Source organism: Hemitrygon akajei, chromosome 14, assembly GCF_048418815.1.
Source record: "Hemitrygon akajei chromosome 14, sHemAka1.3, whole genome shotgun sequence".
NCBI classification, from domain to species: domain Eukaryota; kingdom Metazoa; phylum Chordata; class Chondrichthyes; order Myliobatiformes; family Dasyatidae; genus Hemitrygon; species Hemitrygon akajei.
In genome coordinates, this window is record NC_133137.1 from 42,284,970 (window position 1) to 42,307,322 (window position 22,353).

Here is a 22,353-nt window from a genome sequence, read left to right on the forward strand (position 1 = left end):
GTCTTTTACACATTGGCTGTTTGTCCATCTCTGTGTAAGGTTCTTCACTGATCTTGTATTTCTTTCTATTTATCATGAATGTTCACTAGAAAATGAATCTTAGAGTGGTATATGTTGACATATATGCACTTTGGTCATTTACTTTGAACACACCCAACAACATGATGCTCCCTCTACTGTTTCTTAGCTCTAACCAGATTCTGTCTTTTGATTCCTCTGCAATATCTTGTCTCTCCAATACTTACATTTTCTTTTAATACCAGCTACCTTCCCTTCCTTTCTTTCCTTTCCCATTTTGGGCTAAATGTCTATCCAGGTCATTCAGTGTCTGGTAGGTTTCAATGAAATCATCCCTTCATCCATCCGAAGTCCCAAGTACAGGCCCAGAGACATCAAATGTTCCTCGTATGTTAAGTGTTTCATTCCTGGGATTAATTTCTGAACCTCCTCTGGATCCAGGGTTCAGTGGAATGGAGGACCAACAGGTTTTGCACAGTTTAAAACATATCTTTCAATGAGTTGATAATTTTACAGCAGCACTTGATGTTTATCAGTGTATCCATCCATGGGAATAACCACTGGGCCAGAGAGTCTCATGTTACACAGCTGCTTGGTATGAATGCTAGCAAGGATCTTTGCATCCTTCTCCAGACCTCCTTTGCAAATACACAGTGCACAAAAAAGTGACTCATTGTTTCATCTGCCTCATTGACGCCTCAATGGCTGATCAACTCACCCACCTTGGATATTCTTCTCTTCCATCAGACAGAAAATACAAGTCTGAAAGCACCTACCTCCAAGACGCAAGGACACCTTCTATCCCACTGTTCTAAGACTATTAAATGGACCACTAACATGATAGTGATGAATTCTTGGTCTTTCACTCTACCTTACCATTCCACTTGCACCTTATTGTTTACCATTTTCTCTATAGTTATTGCATTTTATTCTGCATTCTGTTATGGTTTTGCCTTGTACTACCTCAATGAACTGTTGCAATGAATTGATCTGTCACTCTGTCTTGGTATATATGACAATAATAAACCAATTTCAATTCCATTTGGAGTGAGAATGAAATTGTGCAGAAAGCGTCTGATGTAGAATACCTCTCTCCTTACCAGTGAAGTGAGGTCTGACGATGAGGCATTCCGCCAAGTGGATTTGACAGTCTGCTTGGTGAAGCCATCCCATCGGATCCATTGTGTTCTTTTCCCAACATGCTCAGAGAACAATTGATGCTGACCACTGCCTAAAGGATTTGTGGTTGTGTGTTTTTTTCTGAAGAAACATTTCCATAAAGGACAAGTAATGCAGCAAAGTTCATCTGAGTGGAAGATAGTGAGGCCAGGCCCATCAATGCAGTACTTGGGACAGGTAGAACTATTGAACATAGTCACAAATGATGTTACGTATGTTGATTCTATGCACAACTTAATGCAGCTACACACAAAAGTGGCCATCAGGACAAGGAAGATGTCGAGTATGCTCCTCCCAACCCCTCTCTCAGGAGACTTGTGCACAATGATTTGCTAAATATAAACAGGTAAAACAGAAGCTGGTGGCCACAATAGAAAAGCAGGGTAAGAACAGTAAAGCTAAGGTCGCCTTGATTTGATGACTAGGTCCTTGCCTGCTTTGGAGAGGACATAATGGTCCAATATGTACGCAGTTGTTCTTGGGCTTTGCCTATCCACTTCAGTGATTTTTTGCTGCACACCTTGTCTACTCTAAATCTCAAGCATCTTGAGAGAATCATTCTTGACAATGAAGGAATAGAGAATCGGTTGAGTCAGTTGCCAAAGAATGGTGCCTTGCCATTCCTGTAGTTGACTCTAGCCCCTGAGGCCATTTCAGAGGGATCACAGATGCTCATCAATCTGCAGACCAAGTATGGATCAGGAGGTGAATAGAGAGGCTTTGATCTGAATGGCCCCTTTGCCTGGTATTGTCATCCCTCTTAGGTCCATGTCCTTCCTGGTGGATTCAGCTTAAGGTTCTGTGCCACATAAAAGCAAGATGGGAGAGTGCAAAATCTTGTCTAACTTAAGTATTTTATAACTTTGAAATCAATCTGTCAATTCAGTAAGCCTCTTTCTTCACTTCCTGTTTCCCATTGCTTAAAAGGACATTCCAGTTACAATTGAATGAATAAAATTGGACACTTTTACAACCAAAATATCGTTGTCTTTTAAGTGCTGCAGTATAATGTTCTGTGTATGTGTGTGTGTTTTAGATGATAAACTTGAAGTGAAAGTAATAACATTCTTGTTAATTAGAACTCCCATTGTAAATTAACTACCAGCAACCATATAATGAAAAAAGATTTTTTCCAGAAACATATTTTAATCAGTTTTTATTCTTGAAATGTCCATTGAGCAAAGATGAGCTTGCCATAAAAATAATTTAATTGTGTTCTTTTTGCTGATGAAGACTGTACCGGACATAGTTTTGATGGTAAACTTAGTTCATTTCTATAATAGAATTATAGATTTGTTTTGCTGATTATATTTAATAACTACTTTTAAAGAAATTAATTATTGCTGATAATAAGTTTAGAGGTGAGTTCAGATCCGTTATACGTGAGCTCGAAGTGGATTTTCTTCAAAAATGTTGAACATGCTAATTTGATACAGATAGTCAAGGCATTACCTGTCAGACACCAAACAGTATGTTTATATTGTTTTTTTGTTTTAATTTCAATCAACCCCCCTTTCACCTCTCCTTCTGATTTTGTTTCTGCTTTATGGTATACTTCGCTGGGACAAACCCGTTGGCTTTCAAAAAATCACAGAGCCAATTGTGAAGAATGGCAGGCCTGCAACATCGCACAGTATGCACTCCTTTCTCCATCAGTACGCAGGCTCTTTCAAAAAGCCCCCTCTACGGAGACCCCATAGCGTGATTGGTGGGAGCCTCGGCTCTTTCATTTCCATGCCCAGGAATGGTGGTGGTAGACTAGGTGATTACCAAGAGATTGTATGTCTGTATAGTTTTGTTACACCTAATTGTTTTGCGCAATATTAACCTAGCTTGTGCGTGTGGTAGTTTGCTATCATAACCATTGTTTTGTGTATATTGCTGGCTATAACACTGTCAAAACGCATTTTGTTTTTATTTTCTGCATGTTTTTTGTTTCTTTGCAAAATGTCAACATGGATCTTCCAGGTGAGTGCTGGTAAATTAATGTGTAATTTGTGTCTGTCAGTATAAATGAAGTAAATAAATGTGTATATTGTCTTTTAAGGCTGTCTCCAAGAATACTTACATAATTTTGGGTAATTGAACCTAATAATGATTGTCAATGATAACTGACTTACATAATTTAGCAAGAACATATTATGCATGTTAGTTGATTATACAAACATTTGACTTGTAAATGATTTTAAAATGTCATTGTTGATGTTTTATAATATTCTGTAACAGGCATTATCCAGTGAGAAATATATTTATGTGCATCTTAAAAGAAAAAAATTCCTGGAGTTGAACACATTTTGAAAACTTAAAGGCTGCAGTAAAAGGTGTTCCTGAAGAAATAAGTAATCACCAGAAAATTGTCTTGAGTCTCAAAATGTAGTGCACCAATTTTAAGTGTAGCAATATTTAAATACCTAAACATTTGATGAATAACAACATAAGTAATACTGGTCACAGGTACTATTTGGGAAAAATAATGTTCGGCTAATTTTAATGCTAAGTACCGATTACAGTGATAAGGTCATTTAGCCCTCTAATTACAAAAGTGATTGCATTTCAACTGATTCTATTAAAGCTTACAAATTCTTAATGTAATCACTCTTACCATAGACATTTGGATATTTGAAGTCCATGGTGGTACTTCATTCAAGGATCTATTTTTGTGTGATTAAATTATGCATGCTTACATATTGACTTGCATTTACACTAATGAACTTTTGTATCGATTATGTTTTTAAATTATTTGAATAAAACAGGTTAAATCGATTTATGGTAAAAAAAAATCAAAATTATTTCAAATTAAGTGGAATAGCATCCATAAAGAACTTTTCACTTTAAGATGCTTCATTTTGTTAACTAAGCTCCTATTTAGCATTTTGTTGAATGCTAGCTCAAAGTTCATATGAACATTGTCAACCAATATAGAACAGAAAATGCTGGACATACTCAATAACTTAGGTAGGTAATGTTTCAGGTCAATGAATTTTCCTCAGAAGTTGCTTCAGTGTTTTGATGAATATAGTCTCTTGAATTATCCAAGAGGTCAATTTGGAGCACAATTTCACTTTCACTTTCATGCTGACTGGCTGATTTTATATTTTAACCAAATTATAGATTATGCTGATCTTTGCACTACTGTTATTGAGTTAATTGATCTGTGTTCTCTTTTTTTTGGCTTATAAATCTTTTGAGACAGTTCATCTAGATCAGGGGTCCCCAACCATTTTTTAAGCCATGGGCCAATACCCATTTAGGAAGGAGTCTGTGGACCCTAGGTTGGGAACTCCTGTCTTAGATTGATGATGCCTTGCTTCTAGTTCACTTTGTGGATTCTGAAGTCTCAAATTAGTTCAGTTTTGGGAATTATCTTTAGCAGTCTTCCAGTCCTACAGCTCTACTTTAGCCAATGAGAATTTAAAGTCTCTGCTACTTCTAACTTACTCAACCTTTTCACTGGAATAGGTCATCCAACCTTTGAACCTGGTCCTCCATGCATCAGCCATGTCTGATCCATCTCTGTGTCATTTTCTAGCCAAGCATGTTTGAATGAACATATGACAGCTCAAGGGTAGAGAATTCAAAAGGTCCACCACCATCTGAATGAAGAATCTTTTTATCTTGGTCCTTGTAGGCCTACCCCTTCATTCTCAAATTGTGTCCCATTTCCTCTGTTGAGGAAATATCCCCGTGTCTAGATCAGGGTTCCCTGCCGTTTTTATGCTGTGGACTCCCACCCTTAACCAAGCCCATGAAACCTCTGGTCTAGACGAACAAGCCCTTTGTGAATTTAAGTTTTAATGAAATCTCCTCATTTTGATTTCAAACCTTAGAAAATACACACACGACAAATGTAGATTTAGTATGGCAAATCCTCACTGCACTCTGTAGTGTGTACATCCTCTGATGGGTCAAGAGACCGTAAATATATGCAGTGCTCCAGGTGCAACCTCATCAAAATTATATACAATCGAAGTAAATCTTCCTTATTCCTATAAACAAACTCTCTTCTTTTTTGGGCTGACATGCCATTTGCTTGTTACACTTGCACTTTGTTCTTTATTGGTTTGTATATATGTATTCCCAATTCCTTTGAATGTCAACATGACCCAGTCTCTTAAAAGCCATTCTTTTTTGTGCATCTTCTCTACCTAGTTCTATCAAAATATATAATTGACAGATGGAGAATATAATCTCAATATCTGATAGAAAAATGTCCTTTATATGAGTAGAATGAGGAAACAAGGGATATTAATTTTGACAACACACACAAAATGCTGGTGGAACACAGCAGGCCAGGCACCATCTATAAGGAGAAGCACTGTTGATGTTTCGGGCCGAGACCCTTCATCAGGACTAACTGAAAGGAGAGATACTAAGAGATTTGAAAGTAGTGGGGGGAGGGGGAAATGCGAAATGATAGGAGAAGACCGGAGGGGGTGGGATGAAGCTAAGGGCTGGAAAGGTGATTGGCGAAAGTGATACAGAGCTGGAGAAGGGAAAGGATCAAGGGACGGGAGGCCTCGGGAGAAAGAAAGGGGGAGGGAGATGGAGAACAGGCAGAGTGATGGGCAGAGAGAAAACAAACAACTAAATATGTCAGGGATGGGGTAAGAAGGGGAGGAGGGGCATTAACCGAAGTTAGAGAAGTCAATGTTCATGCCATCAGGTTGGAGGCTACCCAGCCGGTATATAAAGTGTTGTTCCTACAACCTAAATGTGGATTTATCTTGACAGTAGAGGAGGCCATGGCTAGACATATCAGAATGGGAATGGGACGTGGAATTAAAATGTGTGGCCAGTGGGAGATCCTGCTTTCTCTGACGGACCGAGCATAGGTGTTCAGCGAAACGGTCTCCCAGTCTGCGTCGGGTCTCACCAATATATAAAAGGCCACACTGGGAGCACCGGACGCAGTATACCACACCAGCCGACTCACAGGTGAAGTGTCGCCTCACCTGGAAGGACTGTCTGGGGTCCTGAATGGTGGTGAGGGAGGAAGTGTAAGGGCAGGTGTAGCATTTGTTCTGCTTACAAGGATAAGTGCCAGAAGGGAGATCAGTGGAAAGGGATGGGGGGGGGGGGGAACGAGTGGACAAGGAAGTTGCGTAGGGAGCGATCCCTGCGGAAAGCAGAAAGTGGGGGGGGGGGGGGGAGATGTGCTTGGTAGTGGGATCCCATTGGAGGTGGCGGAAGTTATGGAGAATTATACGTTGGACCTGGAGGCTGGTGGGGTGGTAGGTGAGGACAAAGGGAACTCTATCCCGAGTGGGGTGGCGGGCGGATGGGATGAGGGCAGATGTGCGGGAAATGGGAGAGATGCGTTTGAGAGCAGAGTTGATGGTGGAAGAAGGGAAGCCCCTTTGTTTAAAAAAGGAAGACATCTCTTTCGTCCTGGAATGAAAAGCCTCATCCTGAGAACAGATGCGGTGGAGACGGAGGAATTGTGAGAAGGGGATAGCATTTTTGCAAGAGACAGGGTGGGAAGAGGAATAGTCCAGGTAGCTGTGAGAGTCTGTAGGCTTATAGTAGATATCAGTAGATAAGCCGGCTCTAGAGATGGAGACAGAAAGATCAAGAAAGGGGAGGGAGGTGTTGGAAATCGACCAGGTAAATTTGAGGGCAGGGTGAAAGTTGGAGGCAAAGTTAATGAAGTCAACGAGCTCAGCATGTGTGCAGGAGGCAGCGCCAATGCAGTCATCGATGTAGCGAAGGAAAAGAGGGGGACAGATACCCGTATAGTGTTGGAACATGGACTGTTCCACAAAGCCAACAAAAAGGCAGGCATAACTGGGACCCATACGGGTGCCCATGGCTACACCCTTGGTTTGGAGGAAATGGGAGGAGCCAAAGGATAAATTATTGAGAGTAAGAATTAATTCCGCTAGACGGAGGAGAGTGGTGGTAGAGGGGAATTGGTTAGGTCTGGAATCCAAAAAGAAGCAAAGAGCTTTGAGACCGTCCGAGTGGGGGGTGGAGGTATATAGGGATTGGACGTCCATGGTGAAAATAAGGCAGTGGGAGCCAGAGAACTTAAAATCACTGAAAAAATTCAAAGCATGAGAAGTGTCACGAACATAGGTGGGAAGAGATTGAACAACGGAGGATAAGACAGTGTCAAGGTATGCAGAAATGAGTTCAGTGGGGCAGGAGCAAGCTGAGACAATAGGTCTACCTGGACAGGCAGGTTTGTAGATCTTGGGTAGGAGGTAGAAACGGGAAGTGCGGGGTGGGGGAACTATGAGGTTGGTGGCAGTGGATGGGAGATCCCCAGAGCTGATAAGGTTGGTGATGGTATAGGAGACAATGGCCTGGTGCTCCTTAGTGGGGTCATGATCAAGGGGTAAATAAGAGGAGGTATCAGAGAGTTGTCGCTGTGCCTCAGCCAGGTAGAGGTCAGTATGCCAGACAACAACAGCTCCCCCCTTATCAGCGGGTTTTATAGTGAGGTTGGGATTGGTGCAGAGGGAGCGGAGAGCAGAGTGTTCGGAAGGAGTTAGGTTGGAATTGGCAAGGACTCTCCTACCCCTACCGATGACCCCTTCTCCCATCTTCAACCCTCCTCCTCTTCATGGACACCCCGCTCTGGTCTTCTGCCTGCTCTGGATCTCTTTATTGCCAATTGCCGACGGGACATCAACCATCTCGACTTCACCTAACTCCTTCTTTTCCCTGATCTGAACTTACCCACTTTTACTCCTTTTTGCTGGTTTGAGAGTTCAGATATAGAACAAACATTTCAGTTAGACCTTTTAGGAATGGATTTTTAAAACACCTTTATATGGCAGCAGTTTGGAAAGTAGTTGTGTAAATAGGAATTTATGCTGATCAAATTATTCTAAACCTGTCATTCAGGTTTTCATTAACCAGAGATATTGAGGAATATATGCCAAAATTTGGCATTTGTGACATTAGTTGTCACCTTAATAAATATGTCAGTGTAGGTCTAAAAAGTCAAAAGCCTATATTCCTCCCTCCTGCAGCTAGTTTGTTCAGTTTAAGTCATTGACTCATCAATATTATTTTCTATTCTTGCAATGAATTTTGCAGTTGTGTGTTTACTGTTACCTAAATGTTGCCCTGCTGTCTCATCTGCCCACACCTTCTCAGAAATAATGCCAGCAGTGCTTACCTAATAGAGTAAAATGCTCCAAAAATCAGTCCTTGTATGACATTGAAAATAGAATAGGATTAATTAATTGTGTGCTACCATACAGATGCTACTCTGCATATATTGTTATTAATACCTAGTCTTTGTTGTTACTGTGGTGTAGTGAAGAGGGAGAAAAAAATGTTATTTAAAATGTGAATAATAATTTTCTTCCATAATCTGCCATTACACGGTAGTTGTTCTCCCTTTAAGTGTAAAAGCAATGCCAAGTTACTTGTCAAAAACAAGAGAAATTCTGCAGATGCTGGAAATCCAAGCAATACACACAAAATATTGGAGGAGCTCAGCAGGCCAGGCAGCATCTTTGGAAAAGAGTACAGTCACCGTTGTGGGTCGAGACTATTCAGCAGGAGGGTCTTGGCTAAAAACGTCAACTGTACTCTTTTTTATGGATGCTGCCTGGCCTGCTGAGCTCCTCCAGCATTTTGTGTGTGTTGCCAAGTTATTTGTGTTGTGAATGAATAAGTGTAATAATTAGTGTAATAATGAGTTATCACATCAACCATTAACTAACTGGGTTTCAAAAAATATAAAACAATTTTAAAGAAAATTTAGTTCCCAGCAGAGTTTTATATTAGAAGGCCTGACAAAGTATTTGACAAATATTTTATTCAAATTCAAGCAGTTAAACCTAATAACTAAGCATTTTTTATCTGAAGCAATTTTAAGCATGTAAATGCATTTGACAAATAAAACATGTTAATGGGAAAATATTTCCACACACAGAAAATAATGGTTATAGAATAAAAATAGTTTTTGAATCTTTCTAAATGTTATTATTGCAATTAATATAAATAAATGTAGGAATTGCATATATATTGTAATGAAGCATATTATTGTACAGGGTACTGAGACAGAAGGTTGCTACATTTGACATCCTACCTTCCCTATGTATTTTTAGAACAATCGCTGTTAGCATGAAAACCTGATCTTTGTGTCTTTCCAATTTTCAAGAAAATGTGGTTGATTTTACTTTCTGCCTTCCTGTTCAGATATAGTACATGAGAATTTGAAAATAGGTTCAGATGGCGAGAGTGATCAAGCTTCTGGAACATCATCTGATGAGGTGCAGTCACCTACACGTGTTCGAATGAGAAATCACCTGCATAGGAGAATCTCCATGGAGGTAAGGTTTTGTATAACAGTTCAGTAGGTATTACTATTTAAAGTTGCAGTTTAATTGTAAGATTAAAGCTATATGGTATAGTTTCGAAATCAGAATCAGGTTTAATATCACTGGCATCAACATATCACCTGTGGAACCAGAGGAGACAAGTGTCTTAAGGCTTCTATATGCTTCATCATCACTATTTGAAACTCTGCCAACAATAGTTGTGTTGTCAGCAAATTTATAGATGGTGTTTGAGTTGTACCTAGCCACTCAGTCCTGGGTATAGAGAGAGTAGAGCAGTGGGCTAAGCATACATCCTTGAGGTACACAAGTGTTGATTGTCAGCAGGGAGGAGATGTTATTTCTGATCCACACAGGCTGTGGTCTCCCGATGAGGAAGTCAGTGATTCAGTTGCAGAGGGAGATACAGAGGCCCAGGCTTTAGAGTTTGTTGAGTATGAATGTGTTGAAGGCTGAATTGTAATCAATAAGCAGCAGCCTAATATAGGTATTACTATTGTCCAGGTGATCCAAGACCAAGTGGAGAGCCGGTGAGATTGCATCCATTGTGGACCTATTGTGTCCTGATGCCTTGCGACTGTTCACCCTTTCGAAAGATGTTCTGACATTGGCCTCCGAGGCAGAGATCACAGGGTCACCAGTTGCTGCAGGGATTCGCACGGACGTAGTTTTATTTTCCCTTTAAAAGCGTGCATAAAAAATATTGAGTTCATCTAGGAGTAAGGCATCACAGCCATTCATGATATTAGGTTTCACTTTGTAGGAAGTAACAGCCTGCAACCCCTGCCAGAGCTGATGTACGTCCAGTTGTGTCTCTAACCACAATTGAAATTGTCTTCCAGCTTTTAAAATAGCCATCTATAGGTCGTACCTGGATTTCTTGTATAGTTCTGGATAACCAGTCTTGAATGCTACAGATCTAGCCCTTAGTAGATTACAAGTCTCCTGGTTCATCCATTGCTTTTGGTTTGGGTATGTCCGGTGTGTTCTCAAAGGCACACACAGATTGATGAAATTGGTGACAACTGTGGTGTATTCATTCAGATTTGAAGATGAATACCTGAATGTGGTCCAGTTTACTAATTCAAAGCACCTCCTTTGACCACACCTTTTTGGTCCCCACCACTGGTGCTGCATTCTTTAGTCTCTGTCTATATGCTGGGAGTAGAAGTACGGCCAAATGATCAGATGTTCTACAGTGTGGGTGTGGGATTGGACGGTACTCGTTATTGTTGGTGGTTTAACAGTGGTCAAGTGTGTTGTCTCTGGTTCTACAGGTGGTATGTTGGCAGTAGTTGTTTAGAGATTTGTTCAGGCTGGCCTGGTTGAAATCCCTTGCAATGATAGGGGGAGCATCAAGGGTGTGCTGTTTCATGCCTGATGATTTACAGTGCTCAGTTCCTCCAGTTCCTGCCGGACGTTGGGCTGAGGTGGAACATACACCACCATCAAGATGATGGTGGAAAACTCCTTTGGCAGATAAACAGGAGAACATTTGACTGCTAGATGTTCCAGGTTGGGTGAGCAGAACTGAGACAGAACCGCCACGTTTGTGCACCACAATAAGTTAATTATAAAAGCATACTCACCTCCTGTACCTTTAAAAGAATGAGCTATTCTGTCTTTGCGGAGAATGTTGAAGCCATCGCTCTGAAATGGTGGGGGACAGCTATGTATCCTTGAAGCGATATACACGGCAATCCCTGATGCCTCTCTGGTATCGCAATCTTGCTCTGAGGTCCTCTTTTTATTTTGCAGAGACTACATTCGCCAGCAGGATAGTTAGGAGTGGGTGTCTAAGGTCTTAGCATTTCAATCATACCCGTAAACAAGCACGCCATCCCCACTTTCGTTTTCTTACACAGAACTGCACTCTCAACCTAAGTCTGCAGTACTAGATCCGTCAAATTTGATTTTTCAAACATCTTAAAACAATGCTTCTTACTGAAGTACAGATGGCTGTGCCTGTGGATTTCAGCTGTAGTAGTCGTAAACAGGAATATTTGATGATTCCCATCAGAACTGCACACAGGGTTGCCACTTAATGGCACCATCTTAACCATACTCTATGCTGCTTTAAGAGTCAAGAACAATTAAACACAACTCTAACAAGCTAAGCCTTGAATGTTTGATGATGATGCATTAAATATATTCATGCATGTTATTAATGTCTCAGCCTTCAAGTGCTTGACATCTTGACCCACAGCATCAAAATACAGAAACTTGGCTTTCAGCAAATTATCATGTTTAATTCTATGTCCACTGTGATTTTATACTGAAAAATATGAACAAATCAAAAGTAACCAGCAAGCTTGAATAGAGTTATTCAGCTACGAGCATGAAAACAGGCCACTCAATCCACCAAATTTACATTAACCAGTGGGCATCCATCGATAATTAGTATCACCTTTCAGCTCTTGGTCAGAGCAATTCAGATGCTCATCCGGACCCTGTTTAAATACTGTCATTCAGTCACAGTTATATAGGACTCTGTCCTTCAGTCCAACTTTTCCATCCTACCAAGAAACCTTTTTCTGCTAATTCCTGCATTTGGCTCATATCCCATTGTTCATTTCTGTTCATGTCTAAATGCTTTGTAACTGCTTTGATTGTACCCCCCTTTTTACCTCCTCTCTTAGCTTGTTGTGTATACTATCACATTCTGTATGGTAAACTTGCTCCTCAGATCTCCTTTAAATATTTTCCCTCTCATTTCTGATTTGTACCACCTAGTGGGAATAAAAGGATCCTTTCCTGGTTGGCTGCCAGTGTTCCGCACGGGTCAGTGTTGGGACCACTTCTTTTTATGCTGTATATATCAATGATTTAGATGATGGAATAGATGGCTTTGTTGCCAAGTTTTGCAAATGCTACGAAGATTGTTGAGGGAACAGGAAGTGCAGAAAGACTTAGACAAATTAGGAGAATGGGCAAAAAAGTGGCAATTGAAATACAATGTTGGAAAATGCATGGTTATGCTTTTTGGAAGAAGAAATAAATGTGCAGACTATTTTCTAAATGGGGAGAAAATCCAAAATCTGAGATACAAAGGGACTTGGGAATCCTTGTGCAGAACACCCTAAAGGTTAACTTACAGGTTGAATCAGTGGTGAGTAAGGCAAGTGCAATGTTAGTATTCATTTCAAGAGGTCAAAAATACAGGAGCAGGGATGTGATGCTGAGGCTTTGTAAGGCACTGGTGAGGCCTCACCTTGAGTATTGTGTTTAATTTTGGGCTCTTCATCTAAGAAAAGATGTGCTGTCATTGGAGAGGGTCCAAAGTCAGTTCACAAGGATGATTCTGGGAATGGAAAGGCTTATTATATGAGGAATGTTTGATGGCTCCAAGCCTGTACTCACTGGAATTTAGCAGGATGGGGGTGGGGGGGGGGGGGGATCTCATTGAAACCTTTCAAATGTTGAAAGGCCTAGACAGAGTGGAAGTGGAGAGGATGTTTCCCATGGTGGGGAAGTCTAGGACAAGAGAGCACTACCTCAGAGATAAGAAATTTCTTTAGTCCAAGGGTGGTGAATTTGTGGAAATTGTTACCACAGGCAGCTGTGGAGGCCAGGTCATTAGGTGTTTTTAAGGTGGAGATTGATAGGTTCTTGATTGGCCATAGCATTAAAGGTTATGGGGAGAAGGCTACGAAGACAGACTAAAGAGATGAATAAAAAAGGATCAGCCATGATTGAATAGCGGAGCAGACTTGATGGGCCAAATGGCCTAATTCTGCTCCTATGCCTAGAGTCTAATTTAAGACTCCCCTATCCTTGCAAAACGACTGTGACTCTCTCCATATTTTTTATAAACCTCTATAAGTCACATCTCGGTTTCATGTGCTCTAGTGAAAACAATTCTGGCCAATCCAATCTCTTCTTGTAACTAAAGCCCTCTGTTGCTAGTATAATTTCTCATTCTTCTTCTTCTGAAGTTTCAGGATGTTCTTTACTGACTGCAGCTTGGCATTCAATACTATCTACCCCTCCCAACTAATCAATAAGCTTCAAGACTTTGGCCTCAATACCTCCTTGTGCAATTGTATCCTGGATTTCCTCACTTGCAGACCCTAGTCTGTTTGGATTGGCAACAACATCTCCTCCACAAACTCCATCAGCATAGGTACACCACAATGCTGTGTCTTAGCCCCATGCTGTATTCACTTTACACTTATGACTGTGTGACTAAGCACAGCTCCAATATTCATTTTCAAGCGGCTGATGATACCACTGTCGTAGGCCGAATCAGAGGTGGTGTTGAATCAGCGTGTAGGATGGAGATCGAAATCTGGCTGAATGGTGCCTCTTACTCAATGTCAGCAAGACCAAGGAGTTTAATATTGACGTTGAAAGAAGGAAACCAGAGGTCTGTGAGCCAGTCCTCAGAGGTGGAGAGGGTCGGCAACTTTAAATTCCTTGGTGTTATCATTTCAGAGGGCCTGCCCTGGGCCCAACATGTAAGTGAAATTATGAAGAAAGCACAGCAGCATCTCTCCTTCCTTCGGATTTTGTGAAGATTCAGCATGACATCTATAACTAACAAGCTTCTATAGATGGTGGAGAGTATGTTGACTGGCTGCATCACGGCCTGGTATGGAAATACCAATGCCCTTGAATGGAAATTCATACAAAAAATAGTGTGTATAGCCCAGTCCATCATAGGTAAAGCCTTCCCTACCATTGAGCACATCTACCCAGAGCGTTGTCACAAGAAAGCAACATCCATCATCAGGGACCCCACCACCCAAGTCATGCGTTCTCCTCACTGCTGCCATCAGGAAGAAGGTACAGGAGTTCCAGGACTCACCATTGAAATGTGACATTAGCTAATTATTGTTTAAACTCTATTGTAAATGTTCTACTACATCAACAAGATTTATCCTTTTGACTTTTTTCCCTCAGCCTGGTACTCACTTATTTCCAAGTCTTCTAGCTATTATTCGATACAATTGCTCAACAGCAGCAGAGTGTAATGTGTAATTTGCTACAAAATCAATTATTCAGTGACTTTAATAATCTGAACCATAATTTAACAACGCAGTCTGAAGCTAAAATATAAAGCCTTTGCTGCCCTCATGTGTTGAATTTTAATTTAAAAATACTGGATTTGTTATATTGTTTCTTTTCCTGTGAAAAGTTCCTATGAAAACTTTCATAAGCCAAAATGGCGTAAAGTGAAGAAGCAATTACCATTAATTTATATGGGAAAACATTTTGAGCGTTCCCAGACCCAAAAAATAACCTACCAAATCATACCAAATATCACATGAAACCTAAAATAACAATTACATATAGTAAAAGCAGGAATGATGATGAACACACAGCCTATATAAAGTAGAAATAATGTATGTACAGTGTAGTTTCACTTCACGAGAATCGGGAAGACAGCGAAGGTTCATGCATTTTTCTATCATACAGTTCTTTGTAAGCACTCAAAGCATCCTGCAAACCTGCCCTAAGCCTACGGGCCCTTTCAAAATTAAAGTCATACTTTTCTGCAATCATTGCAGCACTGTCAATCGTAGCAATCTCACGCAGTTCAAAACTGTAGCGGCTTGATGCTGAGAGCAGAACAAACGCTGAACACTATTTTCACTTTTCGCCACTCTCGCTGCTCAGGGTGCAAGCTGCTTCTGTAACAGCTCGCTGCAGAACGCTATTTTTGCTCTTCGCCACTCTCGTTGCTTGGGGTGCACGCTGCCTCTATAACGGCTCGCTGCAAAACAAACACTGAACGCAATTTTCGCTTTTCACCTTTTTTCGTAAAAGCGAAAATCCTCTTCGGATTTCTTTTGGTTAGCAAAAACAGGTACTAATATAGGTCTTTCATAAAAGCGAAGTGGCGTAAAGCAAACTTTCGTAAAGCGGGGGATACCTGTAAACCATTGCTAAATGAGTTTGAGGTAGTTCACAGACGATACAAAAATAGGTGGAGGTAGGTTTGAGGAAGCAGGGAGTCTGCAGAAGGACTTGGACTTATTGGGAGAATGGGCAAACAAGTGGCAGCTGGAATACAGTGTAGAGAAATATATATATGATCATGCATTTAAGTCAAAAACATATTTTCTAAATGCAGAGAAAATTCAAAAATCAGATGTGGAAAGGGACTTGGGAGCCCTTGTGCAGAATTTCCTAAAGGTTAACTTGCAGGTTCCGTCAGTGGAAAATGTAATGTTAGCATTCATTTCAAGAGGACTAAAATATAAGAGTAAGGATGTAATGCTGAGACTTTATAAAGCATTGGTCAGACCACACTTGGGAGTATTTTGAGCAGTTTTGGGCCCTGTATCTAAGATGTGCTGGCATTGGAGAGGGTCTAGAGGAGGTTTGCAAAAATTATTTCAGGAATGAAAAGGTTAATATATAAGGACCGTTTGGCTGTGCACCTGTACTCCCTAGAGTTTAGAAGAATGAGGGGGATCTTACTGAAACCTATTGAATATTGAAAAGCCTAGATAGAGTGGATGTGGAGAGAATGTAGTGAGTGAGTTTAGGATCTAGTGCACAGCCTCAGAAAATAGAGGGATATCCATTTAGAACAGAGGTGAGAAGGAATTTCTTTAGCCAGGGGTTGGTGAATCTGTAGAATTTATTAGCACGGATGACTGCGGAGGCCAAGTCATTGTGTATAAAGGGGAAGTTGATAGGTCCATAGTTAGACCGTCAAAGGTTATGGGGAGAGGGCAGGAGAATAGGGTTGAGAGAGAGAGACATAGACATAGAAAAACTACAGCACAATACAAGCCCTTTGGCCCACAAAGCTGAGAGGGATAATAAATCACCACGATGGAATGGTGGAGCGGACTCAATAGGTCAAGTGGCCCAATTCTGCTCCTATGTCTTATAGTCTAATTTTGGATAATGAAATCCATAAGGCTAGTCATAATTCATCAATCCACAGACTGCTTTGTTGTCCCATTCCCTCCATTGGAATTGTGTCACTCCCAAATGTTTTTCTATCCCCTCAGACTTGTGTTCTACTTGCAAATATAGTTTTTTTTGTCAGTATCTTACAAATTGGAGAGAATTGATTAAGAATCATTCGGTTTCTTAATCAGGTTGAACATTCAAATTGATATTCGTTGAATTCCATTCACAGTTTTCCTCCAAATCCCTAGATTTAATTTGATCTTCAGCTCCTTTACACCTTTGAAGGAAATGGTATGAGAAATTAAAATTACCTATTGCCTCCTTTGTGAATATGTATACCCCTCTTTAACATTTAAATGGCCTAGGTGTAATATTATTTATCTTTGCTACTGAATTAGTGAGAGAGGGGTGGTGAGAGAGTTGAGGAGTTCCCAACCTGGGGTCCACAAAACCCTTAAAGTTATTGGTCCATAGCATAAAAAAAGGGTTGGGAACTCCTGCTCTAACCACACTGCCTGTTTCTTCATTTGGAAATCAGGAGCTGAAATGTAGAGCTCGCCAGTGCAGCTGCTCACACATGCCATGGGTAGGCTGGAACAAAGATACCAATTGTGATATCAGTTTGTATGTTTTATCATTAAACCTTCAGTAAAGGTGGTTTCTCCTTAATGTATAGCATCATGTATTGCAATGTTAGGTTACTTCAACAAAGTTAAGGCCGGCCATTATTACAGCACTGTAGTTTACTGCACCTCAGCAAATATAGGCAGTTGTCGTGGTTATGGTCTTACATGCAGTCATTCTGTTTGTGCAGCAATTGTACCATTTCATTGACTTGAATATACAGCTCCAGTGACACTTTTATCTCTGAAGTTAGAAGTGGTTGGAAGATCATCTCCTTATAGCAGATGTAATGTACGAAGATGATCCTAGTCTGTTATTCTAGGCAATGATTTGAACTTCTTCAGTGGTGTGGCTGAACAACTCTGTAGAGACATCAGCAAATTTGATTCTTTGCAGATTCTACCATCCACAGTGGGATCGCTTCACCAGCCACATATTCCCCTCCCCTCCCTTCTTCACTGTCTCCAAGGATCGCTCTCTGTATGATTCCGTTATGCATTCATCCCTTGCCAACCAAGACCCTCTTTTTCCAGGCACTCTACCCTGTAACCACAATGGGTGTGATATCTGCTTCCTTTCTCACCATCATTTGGGACCCTGAACAAGTGAGGAGGTCTTTCACAAGGGAAACCCATGACATTTACTGCATCTGATACTTCTGTTACAGACACCTCTACATCAGTGATATTGGACTCCAATTGTGGACCAGATAGATAGATAGATACTTTATTCATCCCCATGGGGAAATTCAACTTTTTTTCCAATGTCCCATACACTTGTTGTAGCAAAACTAATTACATACAATACTTAACTCAGTAAAAAAATATGATATGCATCTAAATCACCATCTCAAAAAGCATTAATAATAGCTTTTAAAAAGTTCTTAAGTCCTGGCGGTAGAATTGTAAAGCCTAATGGCATTGGGGAGTATTGACCTCTTCATCCTGTCTGAGGAGCATTGCATCGATAGTAACCTGTCACTGAAACTGCTTCTCTGTCTCTGGATGGTGCTATGTAGAGGATGTTCAGAGTTATCCATAATTGACCGTAGCCTACTCAGCGCCCTTCGCTCAGCTACCGATGTTAATCTCTCCAGTACTTTGCCCACGACAGAGCCCGCCTTCCTTACCAGCTTATTAAGACGTGAGGCGTCCCTCTTCTTAATGCTTCCTCCCCAACACGCCACCACAAAGAAGAGGGCGCTCTCCACAACTGACCTATAGAACATCTTCAGCATCTCACTACAGACATTGAATGACGCCAACCTTCTTAGGAAGTACATTCGACTCTGTGCCTTCCTGCACAAGGCATCTGTGTTGGCAGTCCAGTCAAGCTTCTTGTCTAACTGTACTCCCAGATACTTGTAGGTCTTAACCTGCTCCACACATTCTCCATTAATGATCACTGGCTCCATATGAGGCCTAGATCTCCTAAAGTCCACCACCATCTCCTTGGTCTTGGTGATATTGAGACGCAGGTAGTTTGAGTTGCACCATATCACAAAGTCCTGTATCAGTTTCCTATACTCCTCCTCCTGTCCATTCCTGACACACCCCACTTCATCACACCAGTTCATCAAGCATATTTACGTTGTCCGCCTTCCCAACCTGGATCTCCTGATGGCCAGTTATTTTAATTCTCCTTCCCATTCTCATACCAACATGTCTGTCTAGAGCTTCCCTTTAGTGCCAAATTGAGGCAAGATGCAAATTTAAGGAGGAACACCACATATTCCATTTGGATAGGCTTCAACCTGGCAGCATGAGCTTCCAATAACACTCCCTTCTATTCCTTTTCATTTCTCTGTCTCCTCTCAATCCACCTGGCACTCAAGCCCCATATGTTTCTCCCACCCCCCACCTCCATCCCTTTGCTCATTACCCACACGTTCTTCTGCTGGTTTCCTTCCCCACCTGTGTCTTTTTATTTATTGCTATACCTTCCTCTCATCAAATTCCATCATCTTCAGCCAGATCTCCTCCCAGATCCTGAAACCTTTTTCTACTCTCTTCCCTTCCTCAACTACTCATCACCACCTTCAACTGCATTTGCCAGCTCTTCGTCTACCCCATCCTTTTTATAATGGCCATCTCTCCTCTTTCTCAACCTGAAACATCAACTGTTCATTTTCTTCCATAGATGCTGCCTGACCTGCTGAGTTACTGCAGTGCGTTGTGTTGCTTCGGATTCCAGCATTTGCAGTCTCTTCTACCTCTTGATATAATTTTTGAAGCGCTAATTAGGATAGAAGATGGTGCAAAAATGGCAATATCTTCAGCAATCCTGCAGGTGGCGTATGGGCTCAATGCATCAATTTTAACCAAGTGGGTCAATCCAGTCCAAATTAGATTTCTTTCTGTCCAGTATTATGCCATTGTTCTTTGATGGAAAGAAATAGAAACTGAACATCAAACTGCTCATCTCAGAAAGCGTCATGGAACACAAAGAGTTTATGCACTTCTTTGATTCCTCAAAGCACTGTTGAGAAGCAGTCAATGTGACTATCAAAAGGTTCTTCACGCTTGAGCATTTTCAGAAACAGAGTCAGAGTGGATCACGCCAAGTCAAGAAAAAGAAACAATCTACGCTTGTGGTCAACAGAAGTGACTGTTGAGAAGGGGCTTCAAGAGGTCAGAATCAGGTTTAATACCACTGGTGTATGTCGAGAAATGTGTTGTTTTGTAGCAGCAGTACACTATAGATTATAATTATATTTCAAAAAAATAAGTAAGTAGTGCAAAAAGAAAGGGGAAACAATAATGAGGTAGTGTTTATGGATTCACTGTCCATTAAATCTGATGGCGGAAGAGAAGATGCTGTTCCTGAAGAGTTGAGTGTGTGTCTTCTGGCTCCTGTACCACCTTCTTGATGATAGCAATGAGAAGAAGGCATGTACTGAGTGATGGGGTCCTTAATGATAGATGCCGCTGTTTTGAAGCATTGCTTTTTGAAGGTGTCCTGGATGCTGGGGAGGCTAGTGCTCATGATGGTTGAGTTTACAACTTCCTGCACCTTTTTCCGATCCTGTGCAGTGGCCCCTCCATACCAGACAGTGATGCAACCGGTTAAAATACTCTCCGTAGTACTTCTGTAGAAACTTACATGTGTTGGTGACATATCAATTATCCTCAGACTCCCAAGGAAATATAGCCGTTGCTGTCCCTTCTTTGTAATTGCATCAACATAATGGCCCAGGATAGTTCCTCCAAGATGTTGACACCCAGGAAATTGAAACTACTCATCCTTTTCACTTCTGATCCCTTGATGAGGACAAGTGTGTGTTCCCTCAACTTCACCTTCTTGAAGTTCATAATTAATTCCTTGGTCTTATTGACATTGAGTGCAAAGTTGTTGCTGTAACACCACTCAGCTAGCTGATCTCTCTCGCTCCTGTACGCCTCCTCGTCAGCATCTGAAATCTTGCCAACAATATTGTTGGCAAATTTATATTTGGTGTTTGAGCTGTGCCCAGCATTTTTGAGGTACAACAGTTGATTGTCAGCAAGGAGGAGATGTTATTTCTGATCTGCACAGATAGTGGTCTCCCAGTGAGGAAGTCAAGAATCCATTTGCAAGGGGAGATACAGAGGCACAAGTTTTGGACCCTGTTATTTAGAACTGAGGGTACGATTGTTTTGAAGGCTGAGCTGTAAACAATAAACAGCAGCCTAATGTATTAGGCTGTTGTTCAGGTGATCTAAGGCCAAGTGGAGAGCCAATAAGATTGATCAGCTGTAGACTTGTTGTGGCAATAGGCAAATTTCAGCGGATCCAGGTCCTTAGGCAGGAGTTGATTATAGCTATGACTAACCTCTCAAAGCCCTTCATTATAGTGGATGTGAGTCCAACAGAGTGACAGTTGGTGAGACAGCTCTTCTTGGGGGGCACTGGTATGATTGCCACCCCTTTGAAGCAGGTGGGAACCAACAACTGCAGCAGTGAGAGATTGAAGATGACCTTGAACACTCCCGCCATTTGGGTGGCACAGGTTTTCAGAGCCCTGCCAGGTACACCACCAAGGCCTGACACCTTGCCAGCATTCACCCTCTTGAAAGATGTTCTGATGTCATACTCCAAGGCAGAGATCATAGGATCACCAGATGCTGTGGACATTTTCATGGTTGTGGTTTTATTCTGCCTTTGAGAGCATGCATAAAGGGCATTGAGCTCATCTGGGAGTGAAGCATTGCAGCCATTCATAATGTTAGGTTTCACTCTGTAGGAAATAAAGGCCTGCTTGAGCTGATGTGCATCTGATTCCGTCTCTGCCCTCAGCTGGATTGGTTTTTCACTCTTAAGATAGCCTTCCATAGATCATATCTGGACTTCTTGTATAGATCTAGATCACTGGTCTTGAATGCCACAGATCTAGCACTTAGCTGTCTAAAAATCTCCTGGTTCATCCACTGCTCTTGATTGGGTATGTCTGGTATGTACTTGAAGGTACACATTCATCCACACAGATTTTGATGAAGTTGGTGACAACTGCGGTGTATTCATTCAGACTCGAAGATGAATCCCTGAATATTGTCCACTCTGCCAATTCAAAGCAGTCCTTTAAGCGCTCCTCCATCTCCATTGATCTTACTTTCTTGGTCCTCACCACTGCTGCCGCAGTCTTTAGCCTCTTGTCTATATGCCGGGAGTAGAAGTACGGCCAGATAATTGGACTTTCCAAAGGGCAGGCATGGGATGGCACAGTAAATGTTATTGATGGTGGTTTAGCAGTGGTCAAGTGTGATGGCTCCTCTGGATCCATAATTGATATGTTGGTGATAGTTGTTCAGAGACTTTTTCAGCTGGCCTGGTTGAAATCCTCCACAATGATAGGGAGTAAGTTGTTTTGTGTCTGCTGTTTATGGATCTTTGCTCCTCAAGTGCTTGCCTGACATTGGCCTAATGTGGAATGTACACCGCTGCCAGGATGATGGCGGAAAACTCCCTCAGCAGATAAGCAGATAAAAAGGACGACATTTGAACTCCAGATGTCCTGGATCAAGTGAGCAGGACTGAGACAGAACCGCTACGCCAGCTCCAACACCATATACAAGTTTGCTGATGACACCACTGCTGAGATTGAAAATTTGGCTGAATGGTGTAATAACAATAGCCTCTCACTCAATATCAGTAAGACCAAGGAACTGATTGTAGACTTCAGAAGAAGGAAACCAGAGGTCAATGAGCCAGTACTCATCTGAGGTGGAGAAGGTCAGTAACTTTAAATTCCTGAGTGTCACTATCTCAGGGAACCTGACCTGGATTCATCATATAAATATAATTGCAAAGAAAGCACTACAGCACCTCTGCTTCCTCAGGAGTCTGCAGTGATTCAGCATATCATCAAAAACCTTGGCAAACTTCTGTA

General features: G+C 41.4%; 1 protein-coding gene across 5 annotated transcripts in view; it reads left to right on the forward strand.

The window, feature by feature from the left end:
* cdk17 (cyclin dependent kinase 17) overlaps nt 1-22,353 on the forward strand; it is a 231,118-nt gene that overhangs the window by 147,616 nt on the left and 61,149 nt on the right. For 4 of the 5 annotated variants that reach the window (XM_073065903.1, XM_073065901.1, XM_073065902.1 and 1 more), the window contains 2 exons: nt 2,792-2,959; nt 9,355-9,488. In XM_073065903.1, the coding sequence (XP_072922004.1) occupies nt 2,792-2,959; nt 9,355-9,488 (302 nt within the window). The remainder of the gene's footprint in view (nt 1-2,791; nt 2,960-9,354; nt 9,489-22,353) is intronic. The other variant, XM_073065905.1, reaches the window with a different exon arrangement.